Source organism: Panthera uncia, chromosome A2, assembly GCF_023721935.1.
Source record: "Panthera uncia isolate 11264 chromosome A2, Puncia_PCG_1.0, whole genome shotgun sequence".
Lineage (NCBI taxonomy): Eukaryota > Metazoa > Chordata > Mammalia > Carnivora > Felidae > Panthera > Panthera uncia.
The window spans coordinates 110,025,633-110,039,348 of NC_064816.1; the positions used below are offsets into that span (position 1 = coordinate 110,025,633).

General features: G+C 39.7%; 1 protein-coding gene across 2 annotated transcripts in view; it reads right to left on the bottom strand.

The window, feature by feature from the left end:
* RAPGEF5 (Rap guanine nucleotide exchange factor 5) overlaps positions 1–13,716 on the bottom strand; it is a 225,900-nt gene that overhangs the window by 82,169 nt on the left and 130,015 nt on the right. Inside the window, exon 10 of one of the 2 annotated variants that reach the window (XM_049642887.1) lies at positions 12,319–12,393. The exons of the other annotated variant lie outside the window; for it this stretch is intronic. Coding sequence (XP_049498844.1) covers positions 12,319–12,393 — 75 coding nt within the window. The remainder of the gene's footprint in view (positions 1–12,318; positions 12,394–13,716) is intronic. 2 annotated transcript variants of the gene reach the window in all.

Genomic DNA, 13,716 nt, shown 5'->3' on the forward strand with positions numbered 1-13,716 from the left:
TTCACACACAGCTTTGAAAACCAAACCACCAATGCCCACATCTATTCTTGTACCGTAAATGTGGGTATGGCAGAATTAAAATACTTATCAGAAAAAAAATCTCCCCAGCCAGAAACAATTTTGTCTGAAAACAACCTTCACAGAATTTGCTGACAATGTATCTCATGATTCTTTTTTCTCATGGAGAAAAAGTAAAAGTCTGATGGAGAGAATACACTAAGAAAAAGATTAAGTAAGCAGATGTGTGTCAAGGAGAGCAGTGGTTTAGACTTCCTGGACCACGAAGCACTGACCTGACAATTACATCTTTGCACGGGCTACTCTGGCACAAAGAGTAAATAATGATACCTGGTTCCTTTTTTTTTTTCTTTTTCCCAATCCCACACATACTGAGATTAAAACTCAACCGAAAGCCTAAAGAGAACTAATAGGATTCATCATCCCCAAACTCACAAAATCCAGGTACAGTCTGCTTTTCCATAGGTATAAAAGCAAACACAAAGTTGTTAGTGAATATGACCAAACTCCCACAGGAACCCAGTAAACATGTCTGGATGGAAAGCTGTGGCTGCTAGAGAAGAACGGTATTTATTAAATTTCATTGCCTCTAGTAATTATTATTATGTACAACAAGTTGTCTAAGGATCCTAATATCAGGGCAAGCCTAGGAATTTTATCCCGAGGCCAACTTCAGCAAGTCAACCTAATGAACAACTGAGAAGAAGAAATAGGAATAGGCTGAAATATCTTGAAATATAAAGTCATTATCTTTTCATCCCAAGTATACTGCAATACGCTGTATTAGCTTGATTGATTACTCTGGCAAAAAAGGAGAGGCACACTCAGCTAGAGTTCTGCAAGTGTTTAATGAAGGGATTACTTACAGAAGTGCAGGTAGCTTGGAGGAAATTAACCAGAAAATGGTGACATAACCAGCAAAGAGGGAGATCTTAACCACCCTTGGGCTTTCAAGCAAGAGGAGGTAACAGTGAGGGCTGGATCCCACCAGGAGCTGGAGATGTCAATGAGAGGCTCCCAGGGAGGAGCTATAGTCATGGAGGGATGCAGTCATGGCCACAACTGTGGGAGGAAGCAGGACAGAGGTGGGAAGAACCACCACCCTGACCTTCCTTCCCTTCTGTGCTCTGATCTCCTGTGGGGGCCCCCACTGGCCACATCCCATTTGGAGGTGGCATCCAAGAGAGCCTGGGTGATACAGTCCACAGGAGTCAGGACTCACTGGCCCACCAGCACAGAGCAGAGGTACAAATGGAGGAGAGGATGTAATGTAGGTGGTGTAGCATGTCTGGCCTTTCCATTTTCAGAGAAGCTTGGGTCAACTTACCATTAACTTAGATGCTTCCACATAGGTCATGGAGTCCATCATCTCGTTGTCAGGAAAGCAACTCAAAAATCTAAGAGCTTTAGAGTAGCGTATGTTAGTATTCCCTTACCTGACTTAATCTAATCCCTGCATGCTTTAGCGTCTTAATAGTCTTCCTACATGGGTCTACTACAACTCAGATTCCCCTTTGCTCCATACCCAACATTCCCTATGTGATCCCTGAGAGCTGTTAAACCATAAAGATGTCATTTTTATCATAAAAGCTTAAATTTTTTAGTTTATTTATTTTGAGAGAGAGAGAGAGAGAAAGAACATGAGTAGGGCAAGGTCGTCGAGAAGAAGAGACAGAATCCCAAGCAGGCTCCACACTATCAGTAAAAGCTTAAATTTTGATAAGTATTTCCCAGCAAGTCCTCCTCTGGTTCCAGTATAAAAGTTCTTGGTTGAGGACCAGATTTGGGGGTGAGGATGAAGGGGAGAAAGGAGAGGGGAAATGGCAAGACAAATTCTACTCTGATATTAGCTGCATGAGAACAGGGGCTTGGTTTCGTTCTCTGTGCTGTTGTTACCATTCGGAACAACAGTGCATGTAAATCAATGATGGGCCTGGTGAATTATGGATAAGTGGATAGAAATACTGTCCATCAGAATGGCCCAAGATTAAGGACAGAGAGATAGAGGCAAGGAGACAGGGGTTCAGCCACACAGGGATTCAGTCCAGATAGCAGGCTAGGGCAGAAAGGAGAAATTCAAGTTACAAGCCTACAGAACAAAAGGACAAGCTCTAGATCGCCTGTAGCTAGGAACTGACGCCCCAAAGTCAGATGTAGGCAAAAAGTCTGAGTAATGGACACAGCTCACCCATATGAGAAACAAAGCTTGATTCTGACTCCAAGACCTCGTGAGCCACTTCTCATCCAGGGACGGCCCTGTCCTCACAGAGAGTCTGGGTTCACAGCTGCAGAGGCAGCCGCAAACTATCCTGAGTGGAGAGAAGTTACAGGGTTTGCCTTATCTAAAGTAAAATCCCACAACCATTTAATAGCTGTGTTCCGGGAGGAAAATGTACTCCCCAAATCCCAAAATGTCATTTGAAATATGAGGATTTATGCTTCTCAGAAGGTCCTTAGGCACTAAAAAAGACTGTGTATGCAAAAGTCCTAGCATCGTACCACCAAACTACCTTTATCATCACCAATTCCCAGATAAAATAATTTGCTGAACAATCAACACACCTTACTAAGCTCCCTTCCACCAGACCCCATGCCAGAGATATGGTCCATTTGTATTTCATTGGTAATAACCAATTCTTAGCACAAAAATAAAACTCAGATGATGGCAGCCCTTCAAAGAACCTATGACCTGAATTCAGTTAAACTGATAGTCACCAAAGTGAAGACAGACCTGCCTGAGTTCAAATCCTAGATTTGCTGGGTGGTCTTAATGGGGCTGTTCAATCTCTCTCAGCAACAGTTTTCCTTCCTGTGAAATGCGATAATACCAACCTTACTGACCTAGTTATGAGTGCTGGACGTAGAGAAAGCACTCAATAAATGGATGCAGAACAACATAAAACTATACTGTAAGTGTATGCCATCCAAGCATATGAAGGACAAAATGTTACAAACTGAATTTTTATCAGGGCCTTGCTACAATTTTGTTCACATGTATGTGTTTAAATATCATCCATATTTAAAGAAACACAAATAATGTTATCAAACTTTTTCAGTTGCATTGAAAACTACTCCGTCTGGTGCTGTATGTACCACAGAGAGCCAGAGGCCATCACGGCAAGTTAATTACAGAGCTCACTGAACTTGGAGGAAAGAAGGCTGGATGCCCTCTGTTAGAGAACGGGGATGGGGATTGAGAAACTTCATTTTCATGGGAGTGCAAGATAGTTTCTCTCTGGCATCCACCTCACCCCTCAAGCCTAAGTCTCCCTCACCAAAAAGCCATATACTTCTAGAAGCTAAAATCTAAAAGAAGGGAGACAATGAATTTCAGTGGTCTCTGACTTTTACATTTTTCAAATAAAATTTTAAGCTTTTTTTTAAGGAGCTTTATGAGCTCCTCGTCTTTGGGAGGGTTCCTGACTATCTGTAAGGGAGGAGTCAGCATCTTTTAGCATGAGCAAGTCTAACGTGTAAATACGAGAAAACATCAGCAGCAGTCAACAACCTGTGATGTCAGCCATTGTCACTGGGGTCAGGCCACTGAATCCCCCTGCTTCTGTTGATTTTCTGCCCCAGACATGATGGTCATTTCCTTCTGAGACTCATGAGTTACATACACTCACCCTTGTTAGTGGACCCAAGGAAATAAATATACAAAGGATCAGCTAGGAATCACCCAAGACTCACCTCTTAGCTTCTCTGGAATTAAGACGTCTAGGTCAAAAGGCAATTGAGGACATTGCCTTGTGCATATATGACCTGATAGAAGCCTACCTGAAGGTAATTCAGAAGATAGGAGGATGCTTCACATCCTAGATCTGTAAGCATTTCCTAACATGCAGAAGAACAAAGGGGAAAAAATTCAACGACCAGGGTCCCTGGAGTAAAACTGTCAATATTTTGCAAATGTGAATTCCGTCAATACGTGGCATCCACGCAGACGGATACACTTGCGACGTATCTGCGAAAACCTGAGATGATTTAGTGCCGACAACAGCTCTTATTTCTGTCTCTCATTACTGGTTTATCCTGACAGCCCTCAAAATACAATACGTGTGTTACCGGAGACAGAAAAAAAAAAAAAATCTGAAATCTTGTTTCCTAGATTTTACAAACGTGACAAATATAAATGTTATCTAGAAATATCTTCTAGTTTCCAAGTATTCTCAAATAATTTCAACTGCATGTGTGTGTCCCTGCATGTGTGTGTGACATACTTGCAAAGTTATTCTAAAGGGAAAATATCTTGACACTCTCCCCAAGTAGCCGAGAGATGGGATGAAAACCTGTGCTAAATTATGACTCAAAGTTTCCACATTTTAGTTGTAGATATCCTTGTCACTTGGGGTTTGAATAAGGCACAGTAAGTAGTTTTATAGAAGCCTTTAAAATCTGAGTAACAAGAGGACAGTAGGGATTTTTAGCACAGTACTTGATAAGCTAGCCCTGACTGTTCCCTATAGCTTTGGCTTCTCCTTTCAAATTCCTCCTGTAGGAAATTCAGTTATTTGAAAATACTTCGCCATTAAGTGAAAACCCAATTATCAACTGAAATTACTTGAAAAAGCTAGCTCTGAACAGACTCAGAAGTATTCTTCAAATTTACAAAGTTGTGAATACTTGAAATTTGCTACGAGTAGATCTAAAGTGTTCTCACCGCACACAGACATACACATATCATGTGACTGTGAGGTACGGATATGTTAATTAGCTTGATTGGGATAATGACTACAATGTATGCATACATCAAAACATCCCACTGTACACTTCATATGTGGTTTTTATTTGCCAATGATATCTCAGTAAAGCCAGAAAACAAGTTTTAATAAAAAGTAAAGAAAGTATAAAGTAATATGCTTGGAAAATGGGAAGGCTCCCAAGTCAAGGAACTCTGTAACTCTTCCCAAATCTCTTTTGTGTTTATGTAAATGTGTGTTTACATGTGTGTGTCTGCATGTGTGCACACATATGCATGCATTTTTAACTTTAGAGAGGGCAAAGCAGTAATAAAAGAGGCAGCCTGAGTACTTACGCAAGTTAGGGAATGAAAAATTCCTAGTTAGTGTACCAACTGCTAGATCATATGGCATGGAGACAAGGAAACACAAGCAACTTAAGAAAATATTCTTGTTTTTTCATGTTTTGTACATTCCTTGGTGTTTTTAGAGAGGCACACCTTTGGTCTCTGCAGTAAACATCTCAAAAACCTCATTCCCCAGCTTGAAAGCAGACTGGGAGAAAGGTAAGATTGTATTACTCTTGGTTCATTGCAAAAGTATAGAAAGTTGGTATTAAAATAGGTCAAGAGAATTTAAAATGCAATGAAATATTGCTAAAACTATGTGAGAGGCATACAAACAAAATTAGAAGGTAAAAAAAAGAGACGTGGTTAAAATAAGACAAAAATAAATTTGGTTGCATAGTATTGGTCTTTCTCCCTCTTTTTCTGGGGTGGGGGATGGGTGTGTGTGAAGAAAAGATACACTGGAAAGAAATGGAAGTACTTCAATGATACAATATAGATAAAAATACTTTCTATTTTTCTGAATATTAACTTGTACTTGAGTGCCAAAGAGGATCGAAATCATCATAGACAAACCTGCCTAGGGTAAAATCCTTGCTCCGTAAACTGTGACTCAAGATTCAAAGCTTTTTGTCTACTTTTTACCAAGTATGAATTCTCCCAAAGGCTTGTCTACACTTACAAACTGACTGTTGGTGATGAATCTCCCGGTCTTTTCTGCCTGCTTTTTCAGGTAAATTCCCTATAGTGCAAAATCTTTCATTGAAAGCTGAAAATCTCCATAGAACTGGAAGCCTGGATCTGGTAAAACTTTGGATTTGTACAGATTTGGTTTGGTTGAACTTGGGAAAAACATCTCAAACCACCTACAAATGCCTTCTCTGTTGGATTCAAACATTGATTGAAAGCCTAGCGCTAGACACTGGGGATGAAAGTCCAAATAAAAATGGGGATTGCCCTCAAAGAGTAAATTCTTTATAGGAGAGCTATAAATCTGCATTTTTTTTAAAGGAGTAGTTGGGAGCTAGGCTGTGGATAGTGGTTAGTTAATGAACTTATTAGCCAGTATAAACAGCTAGTCCACTTCCTTGTTATTTCTAAGAGTTCAAGGCAGTAAGATCGAACATTTTTTTGGTTTGTCATTATTTGGGAATTGCATTTCTCAATCCTCTTCAGGACATTCTGAACTCAGGAAAACAATTCCAAGTATTTAATGACTTGACATGAAATATAACTAATATACCCTGATAGCAGAGGTACTTGTAGCTGGATATGCTCGATCAGCCATCTGTCCCATATCAACACTATTTCACAGAGAGTAAATTTTTAGAAGTTCTATCCGCAGGAGTATTTTTAGAACATAAAAGAACAGAATGATTCTTGGCATTGATAGACATGTTCCATCAGAGTAGAAAATGCCTACTGAAAGCCTCCTGGGTAATCAATTGTTATCTGCTATAAAATGGCAACAATTTCCCAAGAAGTACCAACACTCAAAAGTAAGGATGCTGACGAATTTGGGGGCGGGGTGTCTTCAAGTTAAGAAAAGAATTTCAGAGGTAGAAGAAATCTTAGAGCACTCATCTCCTAACTTTATAGATGAGAAAACTGAAGCTCAAAGAGGTAATGTGACTCACTCCATTTGTACTCAATATATTTAATTTGGAGGAAGTTTGTTAACAGAATTTTAATTCCTCCAGAATAAAATGGATTTTTTAAACACTGGTAACAAAATAGTAAATCAACTGAAGACAGAAGTGAAAAGTTCAATTCTAGAAGAAATAGAAGAAAATAAAATTGAGTATCTGGCCACAGAACGGGGAAGGACTTTTTCATTTTCACGGTAGTTTTAAAAATTAAAAAATGTGAATCAACTGTTTTGCTCATATACATATAAAAAAAGTAAACAAGAAACAAATGGGAGAAAACTACATGCAGCAAATAGGATGCATATGCTTAATATATAAAGAACTTATTCAAATCAATGAGAAAAATTCCAATGGAAAAATGGGCAAAGGAGGTAAACAGGTTATTTATAGAAGAAGGATAATGCATTGATATAAATTGCAAATATCCAACCTCATAAGAAATTTGAATTTGAACTAGGTAATACTTTCCCCCCATCAACCAAAAATGATAATTAAGTTTTCCCCCTGAGAATCACAATGTTCAATGAGGATAAGGGTGAGGACATTACAAAACAAGTACTTTCACGTATCGCTGATGTAAGTGAAAACTGGCACAAGCTTTATGGAAAGTAACTGAGCAAAAACATAAAAGAGATGAACATTTCATACCTGTAAGTAGAAATTACTAAGCTAGGAGTTTATCCTTAAGAAATATAAAATTAGGGTGCCTAGGTGGCTCAGTCGGTTAAGTATGAGACTCTTGGTTTTGGCTCACATCATGATCTTGTGGTTCATGAGTTTCCAGGTCCAGCTCCACGATGACAGTGCAGAGCCTGCTTGGAATTTTCCTCTCGCTCTGTCTCTACCCCTCCTCTGCTCACACACACACACACACACACACACACACTCTCTCTCTCTCTCTCTCTCTCTCTCCCCCTCAAAATAAATCAAACTTTATTTTAAAAATTTAGGTAAAAAATTTTCTAGAGTTGTACATGTCAGATCATTTATAACAGCAAAATTTGTAAACATATTTGTGCCCAAACTGAAGGGTGATTAAGTAAAGTACGCCACGAAAACATAAGGCAAGACTCATAATGTATATACTGACACACTGGGCAAGGTGAGGGACAATCATGGTTGCCCACTAAATTTTTCTTCCTGTAGCTTTCTAATATTTTTAAATTTTCTGCAAAAGCCATGTATTACTTTTGCAATCAGCAGAACAATTTTAAAGCAAAAAAAAAAATCTTTCACAGAAATGTGCTATAAACTCCAGCAAGGTGCCTAATACCTTGCTGTCGATTGTTAAAACACCTATAACCTCTTCAAGAAACTTGTTTTCAGAAGCAAATTCAATCAGTAAAACAGGCCCCAAACTATAAACAGTATACTATTTAAAAAAGTGTATTTCGTAGCTAGCACATGGGAGGAGGGGAAAATGGCAAATGCCAACAATATGTAACTTTCTTTAGATTTGAGAAGTATGACCTTTGCCTTTTATGATTTATGTCCTTTCCCGGTCCTAACCCAGGAAGTACAAAATGATGCTGAATTTAGCAAATGCCTCACAGGAATGTGAAGTAACAATTTTCTGGAAACAAATACCTTATTCAAAGTATGCCCCTTTCTTCTGTGTGTAGGGTGGTCCTCTTCAGTCTCCTATCTTTGTTCTCTCCCTCTGTAGAGAGGGGAGGGGGCCTTTGAGGCTCAAATCAGATCTTGCTCACTCCTGTCTCTGCTCTGTTTTGTGTGGTGCCTGGGTCATAGGTGCTCAACAAATGTTTTTCTTAGTGAATGAAGGCAAGACTAAATTAATCTTAGCCAGGTATTTGAAATATCTGCTCTATATATGAGAAGGAGAAAGTTCTACTGAGCTTAAAAATTGGGCCCTCAACCAAGTTAATTTTATGTGTAATGGCTGAATGATCACTACTGGCAGCAGCAAGCTGAATAGCTATTTGGCTGCCACCCATCCTCACCTACCAGGATTCTTTCTCATCCTGTCTCTGAGCTCAGGCTTGGGAATCCGAGATAAGCTGCTAATGGTAGACAAACTCAATGTCTGATGAGGAGGGATGCTGGCTTCTGTCTGAAGATCTCAGCGCAGTTAGGTAAGTGACCGAATTCTCCAGCGTTGGCAGGTCACCACATTCAACCAAGGAATGCACTGTCAATTCCCTCCGGGTCTCCCATGAGCCTGTGTTACCCAGCTCTTCTCTTTAGGGCCCCTCAGGCTGCTATGCCTGCTGCCTGCCATCCTCTGTCACTCAGAAGGAAGAGACACCATTTCTGGCTTTTCTCTTCCGGATTGAAGTAGTCTCAAAAACTTAGGTTTAGGCCAAAATGGACTAGCAAAACTTCTTCCACCATATTCTTCACCAGAGGTTCTGGAGTCACCAGATGTGATATGTAAGAGTAGAGATCAGGGCAAAGATGCCAAAGTGGCAAGCCTTGCAGAGGCGTGGGGGGGGGGGTGTGTACAACAAGAGAAACAACAGCTGCAGGTGTTGAATACACCTAGGGCTCTCTGATCTTTATGAACAAGGATTTTTCCAGGGTGTGGTGAACTTTCCTCAGGTCTGTGCAGATCTCTGCTCTATGCCAAGAGTATGAATAATACTGAAGGACAGGAATCTGAGATTTACCGAGTTGGGACGGAAATGTGATCTACTTAAAATTGAGATAAAGTCAGGCTTGATTGCCAAATTATAATGGAAATGGCATTTAATAGTTCAACAAGTCATGAAACGTTTCTGTCCACAAGCATCTGGCATTCAAGTATATTCCTCAGAAGACAATCAGAATAAAATTGGCTCTCTGCTTCGTTCCAAGATTTCTTCTCTTGGATTTTAAGGTTAGTCAGAATTCTGCCTCACCCACACTCAAAATCTTCCCTTTACCACTTGGTTGGCTTATCCCTTAACCTCAAACCTATTGCTCTAAATCAGCACCAACTGGGGCCATGTGTGCTACCTGTCTCTGCCATTTTTATATTTTGTAGTTCTGTTCACTTACATCTTTTAAAATTCCAGTCATACAAATTACTAGAGGACACGGTATTATCTCCATGGCTTCAATTACCCTCTTGGTTCCCATGTTTTTAGAGTTATCTCTGAGTACTGTTTTAATACTGAGATAATTTTTTAGAGCTCTGCCTCCCTATGGATATTTGATGAAAAGCACTGAATGATCCCATTTATTTTTTGCGGACAAAATTGCTTGTGCCTGCTTTTGGGAGTTGCTGGGTTAATTTTCTGATAGGGAAACTGGTAATAAATAGGGGAGAAGCAGTTCATCAGAAATGTTTTATGGGGACAAAGGTCATTTCAATCAAGCTAGCCTCACTTTACATCCCCACAAACTCCATTTTTAGGAACACAGATAAAAACACCAAGATTGAATTATAACTTTCTCTAACAAACCTAAAAGATCTCTAGTAATTACTATTTTTATTAATGATTTTTTTGCTTCTGATTACAGACATTAAAAGGTATCTATTTTTACAAGAAGGATATCATTAATGGACATATTTCTAACCTTTTCTTGTGATTAACAAACTTCCAACAGAATTAATGGACTGTATAGTATTTATTGCCCATTTTAGAGGAACACTTTATAATCCTATTTAGCAGGTGCCAGTTTTTGATTGAAAGTTTTTCTTACCCAAACAATCAGGACACAGGATATCTCAAGTTCTTCCCATTGGCTATGACTCTCAGAGGAAAACTCCAGGATACTCAGACTGATTGCAAAAAATAACGCATCATCACAATCCCCCAATTTGTAATAACAGTAAGTTCACTGAGCAGCAAGAAAGTGATAGCATCCATCAAGCATAAAATTCAGTTTAGGATTTTATTATGCATTGCACCATTTGGGGATCATTAGACTTCTGTATTCATAAGAGTGTCAATATGAAGCTTGTTTTACCTCTATAAATCCTAGCCAAGGCAAGATCATGAAAGGTTTAGGGACTCATCTGTCTGAAGTACCATTCTCTCTCCTCATTGACTGCAGAGGGCCAAAATTTTACCTTATTTCTATCCTACCCCCACTTTTGCAATCACCAAGATATGCTCTTATGACTCATTAAGTTTTCATGAGCCTCCCTACAAATCCCTACCCCCAAGCTACTTCCTGCCATCTTAATTGTCTTATTATCACCATTAGTCTTTCCCTCTATGTGCTTCTTGGATCTCGAGGAGCCCCTAATCCTTTATTCTGACTCAGCTTGCCTCAATCATGCCCAGCCATTCCTGGAACCTGAACAAAGAGGACATTTACAAGGGCTTCTTAAAATTGTTGAGCCTTGTTCACTTAATTATGGACAAATGTACAGTAAATGAATCTACATGCCATATCTTATTTCTCCATTTTTTTTTTTTTTTAATATAGGAGGGAAATCCTGGAAAACAACAACCACCAGAAAAATTAAGAAATCTATTCCAGGTAAACCTAAGGGCTGTAGCATCAACTTCTACAGAAAAAAAACAAACCTTTCCTGCTTCAGTAATGGAATGGACTTTTTTTTTTTTAATTGAAGACAAATTTTTATGTAATGAAAAATAAGAACATTGTCATGTTTTAAGTAAAATGTGGGTATTTAACATGATTTATCAGAGAAATATGTACTGCACACTTGGCCGCAGTCTGTTATGTTCTGTTATGGTATTTTAAGCAATCTTCTATTTTTGCTATCTTAAGACAACATTTAGGGCTGCTGTATGCCAGATGGAATCCTCCTTCAATCTATTTCCCATTGCAAAAGGAAAAAAAAATTCTTTCCATCTTACATGGAAATCTTTTATACATTTCTTTTCCTCATCTTTATCAACTGAAGTATTTGAATCACTCAGAAATCACCAAACTTTGGCTGAATCAATATGAGGCAAACATTATACCACAGAGTAAGTATTTTTAAAGTGAACATATAAGCTTATGTCATTAACAGAAAGTATTCACATGACACGCAAGCTCAAAATTCATTTCTATAAAAACAGGACTGAATCACAGCCAGCGTTTTCAAGAAAATGATAGTGTCGTGGTGTATTTTAGGGTAAAGCTAAAGAATCAGAATTGAGCTATAATTGGACATTCTGCCTTCCCAGGACTTTAGCTCAAGTTCACGGACTGGAGCTCCTCACACGAAATCCTTAGTTTATGCTGGTGACTGCTTCTGTAAAACCAACAGAGAAGCCTGTGAAAAAAGGAAGCGAGTGTGACCCATCTTCCTGCAAACCCATTCTGGCGCTGCAGCAGAGGAGTCTCAAAAATTCAAATGTAAATCACCTTCTTCTCTCTTGCTTATTAAATTCTTCACAAGAGCTCAAAGCTATCTGGCTAGGAGCACACAATTTTTGGCTAAGCCTGTAAGGTTCTGCATCCTCTGGCCCCCGTGGCCCTCCCTCTGCGGCCATGCCCCAGCCACTTGATTCTGCCCCTGGGGCTGCAGCATCATCTCTTGGCATGAGCCGTTCACACTGGCATCCTCACTCGTGTTCCCTCATCTGCCAGCAATGCCTGTCTTTCCTCAGTTCTCCTAGTGATGCCTCTGGCCCTTCAGATTCTCTCTTCCTCAGGGACGTATGCATGTCTCCCTAGACCCCTGTGACAAACTTCCATAGCACTCTGCAGAACACTTACCACACAGAGAACTGCGAATTCAGCCTCTGAATTTCTTGCAGTGTAAGCTCTCTGCAGGCTTTGATGTATCAGGACCTTCCACAGGAATGAAAGCACTTTATAAGTTGGTACCTATGTCTTCCTTCTCCCTGAGATCTCTTCATGTTCTTATTTCTCCAAGCCTCAGTGGTACACAGTTGTCATGAAACACTGTCCATCTGTCTGTGAAGGACTGTCCATCTGTCTGTGCATCTTTTCCCTACCTTTTGGTGTTAAGGCATCCATTATGAACAAAAAATGAAACCAAACTACCAAAGATTTCTAGTGTTACCTAATCAGACAACAATCTAGAAGGTAATGATATTGTTATATTATTAGCAATAATGCAGATCAGGCCTTGATGGGGGTAGAAAGGAAAATAATGCAAGGTTGTCCAGGGTCTGGAGTAAGATATACCACTGAGGCAGGGGGTGAAGGGGGGGGGGTGAGGGCATAAACAAAAGAAAAATAACCTGATTCTCAGTATCTCATTTTAATGATTTCTCAGACGTTTTATTTAAAAAATTTTTCTAATGTTTATTTATTTTTGAGAGAGAGAGGCAGACAGAGAGGGAGACACAGAATCTGAAGCAGACTCCAGGCTCTGAGCTGTCAGCACAGAGCCCGATGTGGGGCTTGAACTCATGGATCAGGAGATCATGACCTGAGCTGAAGCCAGGCGCTTAACCAACTGAGCCACCCAGGTGCCCCTCTCAGACATTTTAGAGACGATACAACTACTTTAATTTTACAAGAGTAAGAACTTCATCAACCTAGGGAGCAGCATCTGTCTGTCCCATGGGGGAATACAAGATCTTTGAGAACATGATCTTGATAAATCTAACTGAGCCAGTATCACTTTTCTTAACTGGGCTTTTTAAAATAAACTTGAGTATTTAAAAAAACAAATGCCATAATGACAAATTTCTCTCTTTAAAAACGTTGAAACTCATTAAAAAAAAAATCAGTGTCGGGACTTGCAATGGGCTTCTTGTGAGAACTTAAAAACAGAGCTAATGAGCAGATGGCTCCACCAGACAGCATAGGCACGCCGCTTTCACTGGCAGCTCAGCTGCCATTTTCCTGGCAAATAAACAAATAAATAAATAATTGCAACAAACCAGAATTTAAAGAGCATGGGAAGCGAACCACACTTGTAAGCCTTGCTGTGGAATGCAGAGGAGCATGGGTTGCTGCAGTCGTGAAATGTGTTTATCAGGGGTGTTTCCCTCTCTCAATGTCTGTCACAGTAGTAAAACACTTGAATAAATACCGTCTTGGAGATTACTTGTTTCCATGTGTGAATTTCCCCCCCAGCTCACTTGTAAACTTCTGGGAGGCACGGACCATCTTCTACCATTTTTTGTGTCACTCTGTGGC